The following is a 23,833-nucleotide window of genomic DNA, read 5'->3' as shown; positions in this document are numbered from 1 at the left end:
GGGAGCCGTATGAGGCCTATTGGATTTATATTACTTAGCTCAGCTCTTAACGTGAACATGTCTCGCCCCAGAAAGGCAATGAACGTAATGAATGCTTTGAATGACTGCGGAAAATGCACAAAGACATGCATATGTAGCAAAACGAGCTGACAGGATAGAAGTTGGTTGGTTTCTCCCCTCACCTCACTCTCATTACCAGTGAAATTACAACAGGCTTCATCTGCCTGTGGGTTCAAACCATCTGTAGATGGTGAGTCGCCAGGAAAATCGTAGGTTTTAAGCGCAGCCCTGGGGCTACGCCCTTCATTGAGGCGATTAGCGCTCGACTCCAGTGAAACGTGGAACGATTTATGTGGGTAAAACTGTGATTTTTTTTTTCTGTAAAAGAAAAAAAAGCAGCAGTTACAGTTTTCTTACGCGCAGTGCCTTGTAGCTTGACAGGTATTCAACACACCAGCTTTATTTTCCATCACTGGTCAATATTCTTTGAAGGTCAGCAATCAAATTACCCATCCACTCGTATAATGAAAAGATATTCCATGGTGAAATGAAATGATCTATAAGCAGAGATGAACGCAAGCTTTCTTTAACTGTCTTCTGCATTCCAAGTCGAACACAGCAGAGCAGCTCAAATGACTCACATAAGATTAAAAAAGCTGTATGAGCGCACTGAAAGAAGGCCGCATTTTAAATTATGTATATGCAGGGAAAACAAGTTGTGTTTTGTTGTTTAGGTACCCATTTGCTGCTCTCCCTGCATCTAAAAAAAGCACAACAAACCTTGGCCTGAAGTTGAGGGTAAGAATTTCCAGCCGTGTAACGCGGCTGTTCTGGACCACTCTGCTGCGGACGGCCACATTTCAGATGGAGAAGAACTCCTGCAGACCAACATTTCTTCGCTCTCAAGTGCACGCATTTTTGCTTTTTTGAAAAGCCTGAAAAACCGGGCGACCAAAGGTTGCTTGAAAAAGATCCTGTACATGAAGTACCAAGGAAGCAACCGATCGATAAGAAACAGTGAGTCGCACAGTGACCCGCTGTGATAAGCAAAGAAAATTCTATCGAGGCCGTTTATATCAAACAAAAATACCTCCATGCTCAATATGCATTCAAATATTTATTACTGTGTATAGTGACCCTCAAGGCAGCTTAGTAGAGTCACACAGAAACATGTAGAGGGTATAAAAGGGGGCAGCTGGTAGTGCAGTGCTTAGAGCTGTTGCCTTTGGACATAAAGGTTGCAGGTTCAAATTCCCCCTCTAGCTATAGGACCCTTGAGCAAGGTACTGAGCCTAAATTGCTCCAGTGAAAAGAATGGCCCAGCTGTACAAATGGGTAAATACTTGTATGTAACATGAAGTTGTAAGTTCAGGTAAATGAATAAATGTAAATGAGGATAAAGGGTAATGGTACTCTAGAATGAATGATTAGCTAATGGCTCCTTTGTCTTGGACCACAAGCTCTGGTGTAGAAAGTGGAAGAGCTGCAGTACGAGTCAAACGGTTGACACACTGACTAGCGTTCTCTTCCAGCTTCATGCCCGAAACCCCCAAAAACCAAAACAAACATACATTGCAAGTTACACCGAAATGGCACTTTGATAACAAGAAGGTGAAACTCTTTTCTTGTCAAAACCGCCTACGTGTTTCCTGTTCTGTTTCTGCCGCAGAGCCAAGGCAGCAACCGACAGTGTCCCCGTGTGGCGGTGTCGCGGAGGCCTTGTGGGAACGCAGGCCGGGCCTCGCCGCTCCTGCTCTGTCCCTCGTCGGAGCAGGTCTGGCTCCGCGAACCCCAGGCGCCTCGCGTGCGACCGTGAACGCGCTCAGAACGTTGACACGCAAACCGGATCTGGTAAGTTAGGTAACCACAAGAGAGCAGGGCCGGGGAGCAGAGACCAGAGACGAGGGACACCGGAGACACCGCACTGCATGTGGGCGACCCGCCCGTTGGGGCTCCGTAGGCCGCGGACGTAGGAAAGGAACCTTGGTGCCCAGTTCTTCAACTGTTCCAAGCAGGGTCTCAAACCACAGACACAGAGACAAAACACTTCTTCTCCTCCATTGTAACTGTAACTCAGTTCACTGTACAAACAAAAAGAACTTGAAAAACAGTAAAAAAAAAAAAAGAAATAAAGGTGAATGAAGGAAAAATATCAAAATAATTCCAGCATTTTCCGTGTAGCAGCACTAAAGTATTCTCAAGGAGTGTGTTTACACCCCTTTACACCTGTTTACACCTGTTTACTGTAAGCATTTCCCTTGGATCACAAAGTCCAAACTGTAACAAGGAATAAAGAAACTAATTTTTTGCACATTTCTTCATTTTAATATTTCAACAGTGGAAACCTGTCGAGTTTGACTTTACTGAAAAGGTCATGACCAAGAGACAAGAAAACGAGAAAACATTTTTTGACTTTGCCAAAGGAATTTGATTAGAATAAATACAACAGAAAATGCAGCAGATATGGATTAGTCGCAGGGGTCATAACATAACAAGCTGGACATGGGCGGCTAGGGGGGGGTTCAATAAATTGAGTACTAAAGCTAATCTTTTTCGGTCCAGCAGTGCCTGACAATGTGTTACCCTGGCGATTGTAACCAAAGATACTGGTGTTATAACCAAAGGGTTACAAGATTTCCTAACTCTATACAAAGTCAAAATCGGAAAATAAAAGTTAAATTTTCTTGAATAAATATTATAACAAGATAGATGTTTTTTTATGATTGTACCACAAAATGCAACATAGCAACATGAAACAAGAGGTCTGTAAGGCTTACCCCGGTGATAAGAAGATGAAAACCAAATCACCACGGGAAGATGTGCCACTGGTGTCAACGAAATTCGATCAAACTTCCCCTTTAGTCAGTTGTGAGATGCTCGGCTTCTCATACATCATCAGGTGCACGGCTGTGATTTTCTCATGAATGGTGTTGTATCACAGACAGCAGCATTTGGGCCTGAAAATTTTTAAATAATGATCTGTTTTCCAATTTAATACAGAGAGAGATGGCAGCTGCGCATGAATAAAACATAAAAAGGAGAAGACACAACAGTTCTTTCTTTCCAATTCGAAAAGGCTGAATACAATAGATGTATGATTTCTGCTCTGATGTCACAGTTGCTGTGTGCTATAAATCAAAATTCTTCATTTATTCATGTTATCTTTTTTTACATCTAGCTTCAGTGGAACCCATATTCCACACAAAATAACAACTGCACATATTTTCCTCAGCTTGGAGTTGACTTTTTGTGCTTTTTTAACAAAAAAAAAAAAAAAAACCAGACCACCACATGGGTTAATATTAGCACACCTAACTAATTACATTTGCAGCATGATAACTTTGTCTTTTTTGTACAACAACTCAATAAACATCGATTCACTGACTTAGTGGTCAAATCCGGAAGATTCTAACAATTGCTGAGAAATTAAATGAAGTGTTTTTGGGATGAAAAGATGAAAACAGTGTGTTTGCCTGGCAAGATCATAATCTATTAATTAAGGCTGACAGTATGACTTGAATAATTTTTTGGCCTCAAAAAATGTGCGGGCTTCAGAAGAATAAGCTCGTTCTTGTCATTAGTTTCCGTACGACTGTCAAGGACTTTTTTCTGACTGAAAGAAGGCAGCTTGTGAATTTTCACTCAGACTGAAAACACATCAGGTCCTATAGAAGTTCAGTCAGCTGCACCTACTCTTCTCTGCACTGCAAGGGCTGATGTTCACCTCCTTCCCATGGTGAACCTACACATCCGGGCACCGGCCACACCCCCGCTGGACTTGGCCCGCAGCGGTCAGGGTCACTCAGGTGACACGCGGCATCCCCATGATTCACAAACACAGCATCAGAGCCCAGTGTCCAAGGTAGCGGGTGGTCAGATATGTGTCTCATGGTGTTTCTTGGACAACCAGCAGTGTGACCTTTGCGAGTGATGCACAGCAGATTTGTAACCATAAATACACAAACACACACACACACACACACACAGTCTGAAACCACTTGTCCCGAGCAGGGTCGCGAGGAGCCGGAGACTAACCCGGCAACACAGGGCATAAGGCTGGAGAGGGGAGGGACACACCCAAGATGGGACACCAGTCCATCACAAGGCACCCCAAGCAGGACTCAAACCCCAGACCCACCAGAGTGCAGGACCTGGCCAAACCACTGCGTCCCAACCATAAATATAAAACTGAGAAATTACACAAGACCAAAAAACAATAACATTAAGGGAAAACATACTGTTTTTATTTAACAAATGATCAAAAGATTCAGACTAGAAAAACAGAGGTTCACATCACACACGGGCTTCTAACCTGTAATGAACCGCCATCACATAATAGCAGGTGAATAGATGTGTTGACAATGTGCTGATGTGCACTGGGCTCCACACACACACACACACACACACACACACACACACACACACACAGTCCCATTAGTTTACTTTAATGAAAACAGCAGAAATGTTCACAGCACTTACTGCGCTCACTCAGTTCTAATGCACACTGAGGCCCACATACAGCACTATTTACCAGGCAAACAGGCTTGGTCTACATTATGCTTTCTGTTTGGAGGGGGGAACACTATTTTTATATTTTAAGCTACAAATGAATGGTGATGGTGCTGCTGAGGAAAGAAAGGAAGTGATATAAAAACTGGGATACCCGCTGCGCCACAGTTTCTTGTTTGCATTCTCCTCTTTAATCTCAATGCCCCACACAACAGGTCACTTCGTTGCACCTGGAAGGCAAAGAGAGGTGGGATCGGCCCCGATCGGGACAGCTGCGGGTGCGAAGCCCGATACATGTGGTGCATTCTGGGAAACAACGCAGGACCGCAGGGTTGTGACATCCTCCAGAGCTATCGGCACATCTCACTGTCAGTGGGTGTCTGCAGCGAACGCACATCACATGTGGTCTGATGAGGTTTCAGTGTATTAGTCAGTTACCCGATGCTGTGAAATATCAGAGATGAAATTACATAACATGGTTGCCAAAGTTCACAGCACCTGAAAAATATTTCTTGTTACAATTACACTTTTGGTATGTTCGGCACGTAGAGGAAGTGCACTAGGAAATGAAGACAAGCTACAATCCACTTTAGACATTTTATTACAGACAAAATGAAATAAAAGAAGCATTGTGACACAAAATGAACCTGCTGGCATGAAAAGAACGAACCAGCCTTTAAAAGACGTAAAAATAATAATTATAATGACAATAAAACAAATAAAAAATAATGATGCACCTTGGGAAAAAAAAGAAAAAAAAAAAAAAAAACGAGCCAAAACGTTACTTCATATTGTTCATAAATAGATAAGAAACCAGTCAATAAAATTAAATAGAAGAGGGCATGTTGCAGGGAAAAAAACTGTAATGCAGTACAACAGTTATAACTGATTCTTTTCACTGGCTTTACAAATAAAAGAAGTACATTTGGCAGGTTTTTACACAAATGAGATGCCTTCCCCAGTATCCATTCTTCAAAACTTAAACGTGTGCTACAGTGAATAATTAAATGTATGCCTTAGAAATAAAATGCAGTATTTTTTTTCTCCACAAAAAATTATAAAGATGAGTTCAACACAATTCTAAAACACCTAGTAAAACTACTCAAAAACTATAAACCCACTGTTTATGTTTATCTTTAGTAACATTTCACATTTAGCTTTTTTCTATTCACCTGTACAAGTTGTGTTGGGGGCTGAGAGTCGATCAAACAAAGAGGGAGAGAAAGTGAACGAGGAGCAGAAGCGCCGTTCTCCACAACTCCGGAACGCGGGAATTCCTACGTGAGAGCTGCCGCGGCGCACCGTCGCACACGAAAGGCGAGTCTCTTTCTCACGGATCCTTTAAAGACTGCTGCCACACTAGATCTTTCATAGTCTTAATACGTCTCGTCCTGGAAAGACGCACCGATGAGCACAGTTTTAACGCGAGATTTTAGTGTGTGCAAAATCCTTCATTGACTCACCCTGCACAAGTTCAAATTCACAAAACACATCTCTTCAAATGAAAGTTGAGGAATTACAGCTAGTACTAAAAAGAAAGCAAAACACATCTGGACTCGAGATTCCCAGTTGGATCCTGCAAAAGTGATATTTACAATCACGCTGTGAGAGATCCGTTTACTTTACTGTATCAGGTGCTGTATCATACAAAACAACTCGTCAATGAATGTACTCTTTTAAAATCCATTTCCTTTCGCATTCTTTGCCCCAGTGCATGGATCCACTACTCTTCGAGAGGTAAACCTGTTGCAGAGTTGATGTCCTCCACCAAACACCAAGGCCTGTGCTGACGCCTCCCTACAGGGACTGTCCATGGCGAAGCGTGTGGCGAGCAGGACTTGAGTAAAACGAGAAAAGCAAAACGGAAAGCGATCGACAAAAGACGGTATTTTTTTATGTATTAAAGCTGAATGATGGCCAAAAAGTCTGCCCATGTTTTGTTTTTTTTTGTCTTTCTGGGTTGTAATGACATAGCGCAGGAGTGCTGGGTTGGGTCCTGGGCGAACGCTGCACTTTTGAAGTGCTTGGCAAAAAAGGCTCACTAGTAGTCTTCAGGACTCGCGTGAAATCCTTAGAAAACAAGACTGCCAAAAAAAAAATAAATAAATAAAAATAAGAGAGACAAGTTAAAATGGTGGTGCTGGGTGGGGGGATCCCTGGTGTCTTTTCTGTTCAAGGTCCTCCGGCTTCAAGTGAGGTAGAGAGGCTTGTCCCTTGCTACCATGTTACTGCTGGAACACAGGAAGACAGAGGAGAAGAGGACAGTGGTGAGTGTGTCAGCGGGCGCCTTCCACCGAGTGTGTGCCGCCCTACCCCGGGTGCTGCTGGGACTTCCTGGGCTGGTGTTTCACACCATTCCTTCCATTCCACACAAAGCGAGAGGGACGGTACCAGAGCTGAACTTCAGGACGCGTGGCGAGACAACGGGCACACGTGAGCGGACCCACCCCGAACTTCACTTTGAGTAGAAGAACGATACTCTGCTGACCTTGATTAAGGCACCGAGAGGAATTACTAACATTAAATGTGTCATTTAAAGTAACACTTTGGAAGGACAGTTTCGTGGAAAGTGATCAGGCGGAGACAGGAGCACTTGTTCTCCTACTCCCGCCAGGCAGGCACTGACGAAATGAAAGTGCACTGCTTTTCATACTTTTTACATACAGTAAATGCTTTCTCTCACCTCTCTTTTAGTGCTTTTCCCTGTAACACAATGATGTCACAAAACGATGCTACAGAAATGCTGGCATCCAGACAGAGGGCAGTGTGGAATGGTAATTTATCAGAGTGAATAACTTCATTCAAATTACTATTTTTTTCCTGTATTTTAACTGTAATATGCCCAACCTGTAATATGCGTTCGACACGAGAAAATATTAGAATGAATTTAGTGTGTTCAGCTCTTCACTGGTACTTTACTCCAAGAATGTAGTCCATGCTCACTCTTTTTGGGGGAAGTTGTCCTCGACTGTCCGGACTGACCAGTTACTGGAAAAAAAATCACTGTGTAAAACTCTGCTGAAATACAACATGCAATAAAGTATATAAAGGAAATAAAAAGATGACATTAATTCTATTAAAGTTGACACTTCAAAAATAACTGTAAACAACTGTAAACATACATTTGCTGGATTTGCTATCCTGTTCACTTTTCTGAAGAACATGATGTATCAATGAAAAATTTTAAACCTGAACATATATCATTTCCACCTGTTTTTGGGCCTTATTTTTCATCTAGTTTTTAGCAGACAGAAATTTTATTATTGTTTCAAATAGTTTTGAAACGCCGACTTGCCACGCCCATGCCGCCAAGCCAACGCGGAACAGCTGGGGCGCGGCACAGACTGACGCATATAAGGCAGCATCGAAGCAGGGACTAACGCGGAACCTTGTTCAGCCTCGTTACTTGCGACCTCCTTGATATTGCTCATCTCTGAGTCCTTTCCCAGTCCCTTACTCCTAATCCCTAGTCCTAGTAGCTCCTTATGATCTACAACCTCTTGCTTGTGTACCGACCTTGTCTTTTGGATTACCCCTTCAACGACATTTGCGCCTCGGAGACCTTTTGCCTGTCCTGCGACGAAGCCTCACGGATTTGCCCGAATAAAGCACTTATTCCGCCCCGCACTTGGGTCCGCCACTTCCTTCAGGAACCAGCCATGACACAACTGGTCTAAACTTAAATAATTGCTTGAACTTGTAAATGAACATGTTGTATACTGATTGTCCAATCATCTCTGCAAATGAAAATGAAAATTTTTAAACGGCCATGTCAAACATTTACTTTGACGAGCCATAAAATAAGATAGAGAAAAAAAACCATTAGAGGAATGGTACAAATTGCCAAGTTAGTTTCAACCATCAAAAGCACCAAACACAACCACAGTTGCTCCATGAGTCTGTTTAACCGTAAAAGAGCTCACAAATATTTCTTGCAGGTTTTTCTTTTTCAGTTTTCTCGGAAGACTAGGATCTATATATCTATATTTATATGTATAGATACATATATGCTCTGAGGGATGCTTGGAGAGCCCTTGTTGGCGGCCTATGCCCGAGGAGGGGTGGAAGGCATAAGAAGAAGAAGAAGAATAAGACATATATATATCACCTGCACAGTCTTTGAGGTGAATAAGTGGAGAACAAGGCAGTCTTTTCTGGCACTGAAAGAGTGCTAAACACACTGCCCACGTGCAGAAACAAACAGACGCTGGATGTGACTTAGCCCTCATCGGCCTCACGTATCATTCCGTGCCCTGCCTAGCAAACAGCCATTTTCCCCATGAATGTACTTCTACATACTTATGTGTATCTTGGTAATTCTCTTACATTTATATGCAAAAATATGCAATTATTAAAGATGATTTCAAATTCAAATTTGATCCTTTTCAAAGATTTCCCTTTTTAAATAAATGTAGGGGGCAGCCTCTGAATGCCTGCATTGTGAATGTCTATTATTTAATGCATAAGAGATTTACTTCCCACCCCATAATAGCTGTAAAATGTATCATACACATATTATTCTAAATTAAACCACACACTATGTTCTATAATTTTGTTCAACTAAAATAATCAGTGCACTTGTGCTTGAAATTAAAATCGAACACTACTTTCCAGTTCTTTCACTCTTTCAAGATGCATAATCCTAAAGATTAGTTGGTGGATAATTATATGTATATTATGAAAAGTATTCACTGGGATGCATCAACTTCTCTAAAGGCCTGTAACAATTTTGAGAACAGCGTTTTAACAGCCATGATCTAATGGAGTCCTTAGAAACAGACGGGCTGGTGATGAAAGGCTCTGAGCTTCTTTCCTCTAATGTTCATCACTGGCCCATAATCCTGTTTGAATTCATAGTCGTCGACGATTTAAACACCAGGAGCTCTCCTGGCAGCACCCGTCACAGAAACAACTCTGTTTACCATGAACACTGTCAACCGTCAACAAGGTGATCTACACACTGCGAAGGGAAATTAACAAAAATCTGCAACTGCTGTGCATCTAATTTTATTACCTCGTTTCCATTCAGTTTTGGGGCTCTTTCTAAGACACCCAGTTAGTCGCCCCACATGACTTAAACACCAACAAGGACTTCGGGTACACACAGGTACTGGCCAGATCAGAAGAATAACACGCCTCTCACTACCTATAGGGGGCGCTGCTCTGGCAGCCAGCAGAAACACCTTCGCTGACTTGGGCCACCCTCAGAAGTGTCAGGCACGACTGTCAGCTGATATAGGGCAGTCTTAGTTTTAGGACGTGGTCAACTGCTGGAGAGAACCCAGTTACAAGTCCAGCTTTAGAAATATATTCCCATCTGTGCGTGTGTGTGTGTGTGTGTGTCTCTGCATGTGCGTGCTTGTGTGTGAGTGAGAGAAAATTCAGTTTGTGCATCTCTCATTCTCTCAGAATAAGGAGCTGGCACGGATTGCTGGTGTACCTGCAGTGGCTTCCTCCACACTCCCGATTGCAGTATTCACTGTCCCACTCGGGGTTCTGGCCCCCAACTGGGTTGGGAGCCCCTGGAGACTGAGAGCCAACACTGCTGGGGTACTCCGACTGCATGTGTGAGAACCCCTGGCATCAACGAAACACACTCCCATTAGAAATATAAGGACAAATGAACAACCAACAGACATGAACACTATGTTATATAACAGGGCTCTGCCATGGTTTTCACTAATTCCATTAATTATTTGTGCTAAATTGATTCTAATATACAATAATAACAACAATATAGAGTATAATTACATTTTCATGCTTTACTATTATTTTCACTTTCTTTATGACAAGTGAGAATAATAGTAAAAAGACAAACAGAAGTGAAAATTTGCTCTTTTGCTCTTTCATTTGCTCTTTCTTTTGCGCACCACCCAAACTCGCACATTTTCGATTGCGCTTGCATAACAAAAATTTACGTGAATGCCACCACAAATGAAACGTTCTGTAAATAAAACAATGTCGTTTTCGATGTAAATAAAACACGGCTGCTGATGAACACACTGAACACACTGACTGAGTCCACAACAAATAGGGGTGCTTTGCGGCAGGCGGACAGCCAATGTACCGTACGGCAGACAGGAGCGTTCATCATTAGACGTTATGACCAAGCACAGGGGGTAGAAGGTAATTCAACGGGGTTGATGTGATGACCGATGTGAGTTCGCAACTCAAGGACTGCACGTGTCTGCATGAGGCACTTGGGCCATCCTTGCGAACTCCCCTTCACCGTGCTCTTAAAGCATCGAGCAGGGCTTGCGTGAGCACATATGAGCTGAAAGCAGTTGTCTCCTGGAGTAAAGGCACTGACCTGCTGACCAGGAGGAGAGTGAAGAGGGGGCTGGAGGCCCATCTGATGGGAGATGATCGGCTGTGACTGGACCTGCTGCATGTGGAGCGGCTGGTTGAGGATGGAGCTCTGGTGCAGCGACAGCTGTTGATGCAGAGGTGGGCTGATCTGGAAGGAGGAGGGCGGAGAGGAGGCACTCATGCTGTTCAGCATCTGCGACTGGCTGAGGGGCCGAGAGAGGCTGTGTCGCGAGGGACCGCCGTAGCTCTGCAGGTCGGACAGAGGGAAGGAGCCCGGGCCCAGATAGGGGGAGGAGGGCTGGGGTGGCACGCTGTACAGGGGTTGCTTGGGTGGCATCATGTGTGAAGGCTGGCTTGTTTGGGCACTTTTCGTTTCCACTGGGTCACTGTAGGTCTGGAGCAACAGCAAAGACAACATTATTAATGGAACGCTCCCAGCAGCTTTGACATTCGTCCTCCGTAAACTGCCAAAATGCAAAAAATTTGCAGCATGACACTGAGACTGGTGCACAGCATAGACGAGGAAACGTCCGGCCCCATAACTGGGACTATAGACTGAATGGGACTTTTCCGCATAAGGACTGATGCGGTTTCGTCGTGCTGCACATCTGTACATGTAAACGCCAGCGTCTGAAGGGTCGACCCAGTCCACTGGTCCTCGTTGTTACGAGCTGGAGCGCATTTGTACGAATTGTGTCGAACATCCGTGAGGACCTGCTCATACCTGCACAGATGGCAGAGCAGGAAGGCGTATTCGGCGTTTCGAGAAGGAACGGAGGCCGAGTGGACGAGAATAAACTGGGTGACAAAAGAAATCTCTTGGACACTAAATTTCACATCTGAATGTAACCTGGCAGTGTAAACAACAGTGTTTTACAGCCTCCACCCCCTAACTGTGCAAAGACATGTGCAACATAATGCAGATTCAACAAAACAACTGCAGAAAGTGCTAAAAACACGTATTAGCAGACAGATGTGCTGGGCCCCACAAACCACAAACCCCCCCAGTCGGGGGTAATAAACACATTTTTGTTCAGCTCTTTTGTACCTGGGATTAACGTGCTCTCACTGTATCTCTTACACTATTTACTCTGAGCTATATTATTATGTACTGAAGCCATGCGGTGGAATTTCACAGAGGCCTTTTTAGAGAATCGTCAGTTCTCGGAGGAGCAAGAATATTATGAATGGCGCTCAGAGGAGTTATACACGGACACGATTACAGGGGGCACGTCCCCCACTGCCCCCGTTACACATATACAGTGCTTAATTCACACCTACAGAGAACATGAGCAGTACAGTGCAGGGGTAGGTGGCACGGTGGCACAGCGAGCAGTGTTGCTGCCTCACAGCGCCTGGGTGGTGCGATAGGGCGTGGGTTTGATCCCCGCTCAGTCTGTGTGGAGTTTGCATGTTCTCCCTGTATCCGTGTGGGTTTCCTCTGGGTGCTCTGGTTTCCTCCCACAGTCCAAAGACATGCTGTTCAGGTTCCCCCATAGTGTGTGAGTGCCACGGAGTGAGTGTGTTTCACTGATGCATGGATGAGTGACCCCTTGTAAGTAGTGTATCTAGCAGTGTAAGTCACCTCGGTGAATAAGGTGTGTGGGCTGGTAACACTACATAGAGTTCATTGGAAGTTGCTTTGGAGAAAAGTGTCTGCTAAGTGAATAAATGTAAATGTAATGAAACACCGAGAGTTCATCTGAACTGTTGCGGTTTGATTTAAGTCCCTCGGATTTGAATAAACCCTCTTTGGTGTGCAGGGTAAATTTTAACAGTAAATGCGGTGATCTTTGGAAGACGCCACCAGGGCCGCGTCTCAGTGAGTTCACATGAAAACCAAGTCGTCGCTTTGAATTGAACGTGTGAAGGAACAGTGCGGCCAGCTCTCCAAGAAGGTGGAAGTTAAGTCTTTCAGTCTTCTTCCTCACAGAACTTTGAATGCCAACCAATTCACAGCAACATCAATCATGCATCTGAATTACAGATTTGACAGAACATTTTAATTATGCAAAATGACAGATGAGATTGGTTGTTAATAAACACTGCCATAGGAACAGACTGATGAATAAACCATTCAGGCTGTAATCACAGCTCTTGTTTTTTGGGTGTTGTAAATTTCAGAGGGAGAGTGAAATGCGGAGGGAGGGGGGAAGCAGAAAGAGGTGCTGCATGGTAATGAAATTTGGATTTGTGAGGGAGAGGGGGGGGAAAAAAAAAAAAAACCGCATTGCAAACACATTTCCAGGCAGAGGGAGATTAAGAACACGACCTGCGCCGTACGGAAGCTTAAACTGCAGTGCATAATTCATTTAATTAATCCAGTCTCTTTCGTCTTGTTTTTAAAAGTATGTTTACTTGAGAAAAAAGCTCCCATTCATGCAATATGCAGCTCAAGTTAGTTCAGGCCTAAGCTTCATAATTTTTATTTGTTCCATTTCAGTAAATCTCCTTGGAGACACGTTTTTGTAAACATGTTAAACAGAGCATAAACAATTCATACAGCGCTTTAGTTTTTATAGATTATATTAATATGCACTTTCAGTAAATCATGTCAGGGGCCAGGGCACTTTACCTCCATTCGGTTTATGGAAGGGTGCATTTACTTTGCGGACGAATATATTCTACGCGCAGGTGGTGGCAGCGACCGTTTTGCCTTTATCCATTACACAAATAAGGAGTCTTACATGGGTTTTTCGGTGTTTCAACCTACTGTGCATTGATATATTTTGAATATCTTTTCCCAAAAAACACGTTTACATATAACTACAGATGCTCCTCAACTTACGATGGTTCGACTTGCGATTTTTTCGACTTTACGACGGTGAGCTGGCGATAGACATTCAGTACAAACGGTACTTTGAATTTTGATTTTTTCCCGGGCAAGTGATAAGCGGAGCGATACTCTCTCGCGATGCTGGGCAGCGGCAGCGATCCACATCTCCCATCGTGCCACGCGGCTGCTAGCGTATACAACCGATACTCCACAGTGCTGTGTTGCCTGTGTTTTTTTTTTTTGGATACCCTCCGTATCTACGTTGTGTTTTGTGCACCCATCACGTCTACGGAATGCCCCTCTGTGTCTCCTGGTATTGGCGAGAAGAAGAGGAGGGCAATTACTTTTGAGGAGAAGCTAATTAGTATGTTTATATCAATATATTTATTATTATATTGTAATATCTTTTGTTTTTTACTGTGTTTATCATTTCTTGTTTAGTAATTACTGTACTGTCTTGTGCTGTTTATGTAGTCCTGTATAAGGAGCTTGTGTTGTTTCATGTAGCGCCATGGTCCCGAAGGAACGTTGTTTCGTTTCACTGTGTACAGTACCAGCTGTATATGGCTGAAATGACAATACAGCCACTTTGACTTTGATGAAGGTGACAAGCCCATAATGGCCATCGCATGTGAACTTGGACTTTTGCAATCGACGATCTCGACCATCTTAAAGAATAAGAGGCGATGATGTTCGGTAGGCTAGATATATTAAATGCATTTTCGATTTACGATGGGTTTAACGGAACGTAACCCCCATCGTAAGCTGGGGACCATCTGTATACAGTCTGTAATTTGTGAGACTGCTGTGAGGAAGCGAGCGGTGAAACACACAAGCCATAAAGCAGTGCTGCACTCATGTCAGGCATGATGAGCAGAGTATGAATCCAGCGCCAAGAGAAAGCTGACAACGTCGTGGAAAGATGGCGTTTGAACGCAATACGCTGCTGTTCTCCAGCATCCCTATGGGAGTGATGTCTCCAAAGTGACCATGGTAAGCTGAACCCAAAGCTCTCACACAGCCGTTCCTGATATAACCACGTGCCTGGCTGTTTCTTCTTCAGCCAAACAACTGGTACTCCATCCAGGCTGCTGAGCAGCGTGGGGGTGGGGCAGCGGAGCCTAATTCTGTATGGTCTCATAGCAGCCCTGCTCAGTGAAGTGCCCCTCCCGCGGGAGGCACAGGAATTCTCCATCTCATTTGTCATCACCACATCAGTGCTGACCTCTGTAAATCAAGGCATTGTCGGTGTTACCTTGGAAACCAGGCTGGCTCTGTACGCGGCCAGGGCCTTCAGGTACTCCTTCTTGGCGGCCTCCGTTTTCCTCTTATAGCTCTGCGAGGAGACAAGACAGCAGAGGGGTCAGTGGGAGCGAAGGTCCAGTGCTCCACACAGCAGCCCGGACATCAGGGGACCTTCTCTCGGGGTCGTGCCCCGTGCACAGCCGACAGGAGCGCTGCACGTGACCACCTTTCGTTTTCGGTTCTGCACAATAAAGCAAACCAGGCGTGACTTTTGAACTGCTCCTCAGCCAGAATCTTCTAACTCTGCAAGCTAGACGTGTCTCCGTTACACAAGGGCACACTGGAAGGGCTCTGCCACAAAACGAGTAGCGGTAATTTAATTATCACACATTAACGGACAACCCGCAGTGTAGTGCATTCCCCAAGATGAGCAAAGAAGTATACTTAAGAATAACATTCCTCACATTCCCTTTAATTATGAACGGAGCATAACCCAACATGTCTTTTAAATTCCGCAAAAAAGAAGCTCTGTTCCTCTCCGGGGGACTTATTAAGTGGTACACAAAAATTAGCGCCAAACATAATTAAAGCTTTTCGTACGAACGCTTCTTCTGTGGCCTCAAAGACAGAGCGTGTCTGTTCACTTGGGTTTGTGTTTGGAAGAATGACGGGGTTTCCGTGAAACACGCTTTTCCAGCGGCGTTCCCACGGACGCCACGTCCCCCGCGGAGAGGAGGAGCAGCCTGAGGACAACTGGAGGATACCTAAGCGAGGGGGAGTTAATCTCCATCACGCCTTTCATTCCCGTTGTCTTCTAATCCTTGGCGCTCCAACTCAAAAACACGGCATTAATATTTTCAAACAAAACTTGTGACCTTAACTCTCTCCACTTAAATATTGATAGGAGCCACACTGCCTTTTTAATGAACTCCAAAGGACTCCCAGCAGTTTTAATTTCAAATTCATTTAACAGAGCTAATGATTCGCACGACGACAGATATTTTTAAATAAATTACCATGCCTAAGGATTTCTAATTATTCAAAAGTGAGTGGATTCATTAGCAGCTGAAGCCGTCGGAGGCTGCAGGTCGGGGATGTATTAAAAATAACTGCGCTGCAAGGAGCATATGTTGTGGTCGTAATCCTGACATTGGGGTGTCCCAGCAGAATTAGCTGGTAATTGTACCTTAATGAAATGTTCTTGTTTGATAACCAGTTAATTAAGGGAGACAATAACTCCAAACGGTGCTGACAAGCTGAGCAATTACCGGGAACCGAGAAACAAGGAGCGAGGGGTGCCTGGCGGTGGCAGGTGTGTCTGCTCTGCCTCACCTTGCTCCCTGGGAACGGTGCCTGCCTTTTACACACCGCGGTGCTGGGTTCTATGCTGGGCGACGACAAACCGGCACTGAAATATTGTTTACAACGTACAATACGCTGTTCTCCATAGAGAAAGTGAGTCTGCTTCCCTACATGGTGAACAAAGGGAAATTAATGTAAACCTTTCATCCAAAGCCAATGGAGCCTAACTGGCGAGCTTTAGGAGTAAAGTGAACAAAAGACAAACTCCCCAGGGAATTTATCATGCCAAAAAAAAATATACACAGTAAGTGTAAAATGACACAAGAATTCACAGCCAAAGTAAACTGGAAATAAAAATGAACCCTGAGTGCAAAAAGAAAAACTTTAATCTAATATAATTACATTTCCAAGGGTAGTGTTGTATAAAAATGCAAAGGGTAGATCCATATCAATAAGCCGGTGAAAATGTTTACTGCGAAAAAATAAAATATAGCACTTTGTAACTGGCAATGTTGGAATGTAAAAAATAAATTTTGTATATTTAATAGAGATGACAGTTCTCTCAGTAGTTTCAAGGATGTTAAAATCAGTTTTACCTGCTTTATAGAGAAACAATTTAAAAAGAACACAGTGAAAAGTTTACTTTGACAGTCTGTGATCATGTATGTCTTTCTGAACTGCTTCGAGCTGAGCTAATGTCCAAATGTTGTGCTGCAATAAAATGACCAGAGACGACATGAAAGAGCTGAAATAGAGAACAAGAGGATGACAGAGCTTGTGAAAGTAGCTGGTGGCCCTGGGGGAATGAATCTGGATTTGTATCCAGACGACTGCTGATTCACACTTCAGTCTGTGTTCTGCTATTGTACTGATGAGATGTACTGGAAGGCTCTGATGAAGTGGTATGAAAACGGACTGATTTGGGTCAACACTCACTCTCGGACACATTGGCTACTGAGGGGTTAACTGTGGCTGAACCTCCAACCATCAGAGTTGCAGTCCCAAATCTTTACACTGGTGACGCTCCCTCACGTCAACAGTCCGTCCTGCACCACACAACCCATCATCTCTTTCCAGTGCTGCTCGTTTGGGGAAAGGACCCTGAAGTCCTCTTTGAGTAAAAAAGGCCTCTTCGAGTGCCTTGTGGCCCACCTGAATATGCAAAAGTACAGGTAATGTGTTGTGTGATTTTTATACGTTTTTGTAACATTTTGGAACAATATGATGAATAATGATCAATATCTGATACTGTGTAAGAAGATAAACTAATGTCTGAAAATTGCCCACACTACTTTAAAAACAGAAATCTCAGCTTTAAGACCACAGTATGTAATGATTAGAAAGTTCATTTCGACAGGTGACATGTTTTCTGTTCATAATCCATCCCGATATTTTGTAACTTGTAATTATGAGGCCTTAAAATACAATAGGGATGAGGGAACACCAGTGTCATGCCTCTACAATAAGTATGATACAAATCCTTGAGATATTTGCCGGAATTACAATATGGAAGGTCTCGGTCCTCACAGAAATGAGGTATTCTGCAGGCAGGTAGCCCTTTTAAAAGTAATTCAAAGAAATTCACACAGGTATACACAGCAAAACATTCCTCTCTGGCAGATAATGACTGGAAAATAGAAGAAGAAAAAATCATATTAACAGCAACAAGGAAAATAATAGCTATAAATTAAGCTATTTTTACAATATCTTAGAATGGCTAATTGTGTTCCAATTTTTGCTTTTCTTCCTATGTGTCGTTATTACTAGTGTAACGTGTGTGTGTGCTTTCTGATGGGACTGTAAACGTTGCAGGTTTCTTTGTTTTAATTTTGTACGTGTTTCTGTTGACTTATTCAAATTCTGTCAGTACAAAATTAAGCCTTTTATACAATATGCCAGATGTAACGCTGACAGCTTGACAAGGTTTTCGACTATTTGGAGTTCTGCATCATGCAGCTCAGTCCACCCCTGGAAACTACATGAGTAACAACTGCAGTAATATGTAATCGTCAAATCAAAAATCTATTTTCCGTGTTTTTCAACAACAGGAAATAACAATTTTGTTGTCATTAGTGCAGTAGCAATTGTACGACATAATTTCTGTAGCTTTGATCAGCAATTTAATGTTTAAATGTGGCCATGATTACATTGTTCAAGTGAAACATTTTGTTGCAGTTGTTTACCGGACGGAAAACATGCAAACAATGCATGACATCAAGTTAACAATGAGCATCACGTCTGCTTCATGATGAACTAACATGGGCAGTGATTTCAGCTCAAGAACAAGTAAATACAGTCAAAAGTGATCAAAAACAGCATGAACTGGACATTTCCTAATAAAGAAGGTCAATATGATACAGCAACCCCATCTATAATACTGATCAATAAGTACATGAACTTTGAAAAGGTCTAGAGTACCTTTTATAGGCCTACACTGAACATTTATATTATTAAAAATTATGTGTGTTCTATAGTTACAATGGCTGCATTTTTATTACTGTCAGTTCGATAGTTTTGCAATTTATCTGATTTATTTTACTCCAACGGAGGCGCGGTAGCGCAGTGGGTTTGACCGGGTCCTGCCCTCCAGTGGGTCTGGGGATTGAGTCCTGCTTGGGATGCCTTGCGATGGACTGGTGTCCCGTCCTGGGTGTGTCCCCTCCCCCTCCAGCCTTATGCCCTGTGTTTCCAGGTAAGGCTCCGGCTCCCCGCGACCCCGTATGGGACAAGCGGTTTCAGATTGTGCGTGTGTGTATTTTACTCCATAACTACATGCGGCAGGCATTAAAAACCTTTATGCAAAACAGCGTACACTATAACACACACCGCAGTGCTGCTTTTAAACTGATGCAAAAATACACACTGCGTACAGAACCGTAGCACAAATGGAAGGGAAAGGGTTAAGCAACAAACAATAGCAGCGCTTCCTGAACAGGTGTCCTTCAGGCAAATTCAAGGACGAGGCAATTGCTAATCTTGTATTCCCAGCATGATCAAATCACCAGGCAACCGATATAAATAAAAAGACAGGAAATGAGGTATTCACATTGAAGGGTGTCAGGAGCGCAATGAAGATTCATTGTGAGGGGCCAACGGAGGGAGGCACGAATTAACTACAGAGAGAGGGACACAGAGCCTGGAAAGCGGCGCAATATATTGGATTTGAGAAAGCTCACTTCAAAAAGCATAACTCAACACATTAGCATAGAGGGAACTGCACTGTATCAGAGCCACCTTATTTTACATCGTGGGGAATTGGGCTATTTTCAAAGAACAGATACCCACAAATAGGTACATTTATCTTGCTGCAGCCTCATTTACCTGTCAACTATTCAGCTCATGTAATCCAGCTAATTGTGTGCAGCACAATTAGGCAGCGGAACTTTCTTTTTGGCTCGAAATAAGAAAAAATAAAATCAGACATTTTAATGAGAGCCAGGGGACTTTTTTCTTTTGAAAAGAATCCAATCAATGGGCCTTTCAACAAATCAACGATACTTCATTAAGGTGAGCTTCGTTTGGGTACCGTTGCTCAGCGCTGCAGCCGTGGTGAAAGACAACAAAGTGGATCGCGCTGAAATACACTCCAATTATTTTATTACACACTGCAGCAGAACGGTGTGCTCTACTTCGCAGCAACTGTGACAGTTCTTCAGAAAACAACTGCGAGAAGTGTGTTTGGAACGCATCCTGTGCATTGCAGCTTGGGCTACAAAAAAGCGAAAGGGTTAACGCTTTTCATATGCACACGACGGACAGAGGAAGGAGGGCAAGGGCATCGACCCGCTTGGAACCGCAGGACCCCCAACGACACACGGGCAGTGACGCACCGGCAACGGCACTCAGCAGGACGACAACTCTGCCCACCTGCTTCTGCTCTTCCCCCAGGCTGTCCCACATGGAGGCCACGATCTTGGAGACGTCTCCGAAGGTGGCGTTAGGATTCTGGCCCTTGATGGCGGCCTGCGTGTCCCTGAAGAAGAGCGCGTAGGCCGAGACGGGCTTCTGAGGCTCGTTTGGATCCTTCTTCTTCTTCTTCTTTTGCGGCTTGGGTTTCTTCATGATCTCCGATGAGGGCCGCTTCTCCCCGGTGATCTGAAAGGAGAGATCGGGTGACACACGGAGGTGAATGCAGGTCCCAAGCGAGGCCATGCAAGCACGCACAGGGGCCGGGGGCCACACGCAGCCTAGCAAGGGCCCGTGAACCCGCATGCAAAGTGAAGCTGCACACCTGAGCACCTACAAACAGAGAATGACAACCGAAAGCCAAAGGACACAAAAGCACACGAAGGAATCGAAACACGCAACGCAAGAAGTATCGACGGGCCGCGGTGTCGGCAAGGGTCCGCAGTTTGAGACAGTAGAGAGGGAGTGCCAAAGCCACCCGACACTGTACCGTGGTACTTCCAGAAAGTGCACCTTTTAGGGCCTCATGACTTTGCTTGAGGAGATCTTACCGGAAGCTGAAGTCTCATCAAAGACCAATGAAACGTGGCACAAAATTGACTTTTTAACATCTTCCATTTTTACATAGATTCTTCCAGTATCTGACACCGTAGGGCAATGGTAACATTAAATAATTAGTCAGTGACTACACAGTGGACGTGTGCTCAAGTTCTCGGCTCATAAATGTCCTCCCGCGTGTGTTGGGATGATTACATTTAGTTTTAATGGGTGGCGTCTCATTGGTCTAGAGGGAACAATCAAGGAGAGATGTGACGTATGTGGGCCGGGCTCGTCCACTGTCGCACCGTCGCGTTCCCAGGATTGCACTGAAAGCCTTGTGCCCTGGAGAGATTTCAGTACACACCTCTGCTGAAGGGAGAGGCTGATTGACACACACCTGTGATGTGACATTTCCTTTTCAATGAAAACAGTCAACTGTCTTTTTCAGTATCTCTAAGTACAGCTAGCATGAATATTAAATGTTGGCTTCGTGGCCTTTTTACCTCACAGACACAGCATTAAATTCTATTATAAGGACATTTCAGAGAGGTCAGTGTTTTCAGCCCAATATTTGCTCTTTCTAGGTATGTCTTTTCATGTAAAAATCAAAATTCAGCATCTTATCAGCAAAAACAAAATAGCGCGATGAATTACGAGTGTATATATCTTAATTGAAAGCATTGCATAATTCAGAATTTTATATGCATTTAGTGGGGGGTGCGGTGGCACAGTGGGTTGGACCGGGTCCTGCTTTCCGGTGGGTCTGAGGTTGGGGTTCCTTGTGATGAACTGGTGTCCCATCCTGGGTGTGTCCCCTCCCCCTCCAGCCTTGTGCCCTGTGTTGCTGGGTTAGGCTCTGGCTCCCCGCAACTCCGTATGGGACAAGTGGTTTCACAGGGTGTGTGTGTATATGCATTTATTATCGCATAAAAAAATATATCTCTTGAGCAAATAAAATTTGGGGTGTATGGAAGTGGGTTTTGCTGTTGCTGGGGCTAGAGCAGAACACAAACAAAGAATGAAGAAGGGACCAAGTTAGACGGGACCAAATGATTTAGTGGAAATGTGCTTGATTTAGAAGTGTGGTCACTGCTCAGCATCGTAATCACAAGGAAATTAGAACATTAATTGGGAGATACAGTAAACGTCACAGTTTGGTACAAAAATAAACACCACTTTGTTTACAGGCGTTTTGATCAGGAGATAAAAATTTGAAATGAGGGTAAACAAGAGGGACGAGGGACTGCCTCCAAGCTAAATATTCTGCTTGTTAAAATGCTCTGCGCTGGACTGCTGAGAGTCTCGATACAGCCAACATTTTTAGAAAAGTGCACTTATTAGAAGCAGGATTTTAACGCACTTAACAGATGTTGTTTTAATGACTTAGACACGGCAATGAGGTCAGCTTTTAAAACACGTCTTGCACCACTGCGTTCCTTAAGACTTAACATTTCGGATGAGACTGGCTGCGCTGCGATCACAGTAAAATTAAGCTTTTTTAGTGAAGCAGAGCACCCGTTTGCAGCGTCAGACATGGTCCTCGCAACATGTGTGAGGGTAAAACCGGCTCCAACACTGGTGCTCATGCATGTGCTTGAGGGAACACATGAAGCGGGATGCTGGAAACACCCGAGCATGGCTGTTCCACTTGCTTTCATCCCTGTTATCTGGAGCAGATTGCTGAAGACCAGGCTTCAACAAGCTCATAATGGAAAACCAAGGTATAATTGTGTGGGTTTGAAGAAAAAAAAAAATCAGCTTGGCTACACAGCAGTCTCTCCAACGTGGCATGCCTGAGCTGTGTTTGAGAATGACAGAAATCGTTCACATTTATTTCACATCTGCACATATTCTTATACGTGTCTCACCAGCCATAACAGACTGTGTACAAACCAATGCCTTTTGGTGCACAAAGAATTCCAAAGAAACGGGTCTGTATTCATCTGAATTCCTCGAAAAAAGAGAAAAAAAATATAAAACATACACACACACACACACACACACACACACACACACACACACACACACACAGAGTAAATTTGACATTCATCGTGTTTAGTGAATTTAGATTATAATCTCAAAATACGCAGACATGAGAAATAAAAAAAATAAATGATTTATTATTGAAAAGGTCTTGCAGTGCCAGCTGTCTTGATTGTCCCAGTCTTTACGGAATCTTTTGTCATTCTTTACAGCACAAGGGATATTCAACCGTACTCATAACAACAGTAGATGGAGGACTTCCACAGTTTGGCATGCTTGGCCAAAGCTATGGGTTTAACAGTAAAATAAAATGAGAAAAATATCCTGAACACATGTGCATGGATGTGACTGAGCTTGTTAAGCAAGGAGCTTGTCAGCGATTATACATTTCCTCCATTAAAACGCTCACGTGCACACATATGCACTATATATATCACAACATACTTTACAGATTTTATTAACTTAAACTCCTTTGAAACGCAAGAGGACAGACTTCTGAAGACATTTGCAGGGTAAGAATAAATTCCACGCAGCACGATAGTGGAAATCAAACGAGAAAGCGCTGCGACGCTTCATTAAATTCCGAGGCTGCTTCACGTTTCGGCTCTAAATGAACAATTCAGGAGGAGATTCACTTGCACAATTGTTTTGGTTGCGATGCACACGCTTTAATGATATGCTAGTTCGTAGTGAAGATGAACCCATTGCTATTTTCCCTTCTCCATTTCCTTCGCTAGTTACACCATTTTTTGGAAGATTGTGCAGTTTCATTAAAAATAATCATCTCCCACTTTTATGCAATGAGGCAAAAAGTGTTTGAAATGACATCTGTTCATTCTTGCTTTGATGCGAATGCTGAATAAATTGGAAGGAGGCTAATGGAATGACATTCTGAAAGGCAAAATAATCTCTAGGAATAATCATTTTATTTATACATTGCAAAGCATATCACAACATGACGTCTCCCAGTGAAAGAAAATGCCATTTCCGGAAAATGTGCCACTCTCAGTACGGCAATGTATGACTTGACTGCGTGTGGATGTTGATAAATGTGCAGAGCACAAAGCCTGGGCCTCAATTATGTACAGTTTCCTGGTAATACCTCTTCATCCACCCACACACAAAAAAAAACAAAATACTCAATCTATCGGTAAGGTATTTTAACAAGAACTGTCGAGCGGACGGACGCCAATTATTCCGACAAAGCACAGTGTGTTGGACGGACATATAAGGGTAAGGGCCAGTTTTAGGGCCCCCGTGTCC

The 23,833-nt window shown here is 43.6% G+C and overlaps 1 protein-coding gene across 8 annotated transcripts in view; it reads right to left on the bottom strand.

Annotated features, from left to right (window-relative positions):
• Nucleotides 1–5,251: 5,251 nt before the first annotated feature.
• The window catches only part of LOC108932563 (TOX high mobility group box family member 2-like), a 108,311-nt gene continuing 89,729 nt past the window's right edge, over nt 5,252–23,833 (bottom strand). For 7 of the 8 annotated variants that reach the window (XM_018749040.2, XM_018749045.2, XM_018749042.2 and 4 more), the window contains 5 exons: nt 20,009–20,236; nt 14,850–14,930; nt 10,820–11,212; nt 9,950–10,086; nt 5,252–6,740 (listed from right to left, as the gene is read on the bottom strand). In XM_018749040.2, coding sequence (XP_018604556.1) covers nt 6,698–6,740; nt 9,950–10,086; nt 10,820–11,212; nt 14,850–14,930; nt 20,009–20,236 — 882 coding nt within the window. In that variant the 3' untranslated portion in view covers nt 5,252–6,697. The remainder of the gene's footprint in view (nt 6,741–9,949; nt 10,087–10,819; nt 11,213–14,849; nt 14,931–20,008; nt 20,237–23,833) is intronic. The other variant, XM_018749041.2, reaches the window with a different exon arrangement.

This window comes from Scleropages formosus, chromosome 19, assembly GCF_900964775.1.
Source record: "Scleropages formosus chromosome 19, fSclFor1.1, whole genome shotgun sequence".
Classification (NCBI taxonomy): domain Eukaryota; kingdom Metazoa; phylum Chordata; class Actinopteri; order Osteoglossiformes; family Osteoglossidae; genus Scleropages; species Scleropages formosus.
Note: the sequence above shows the minus strand (reverse complement) of the source record. Positions and strands in the feature narration are given on the sequence as shown.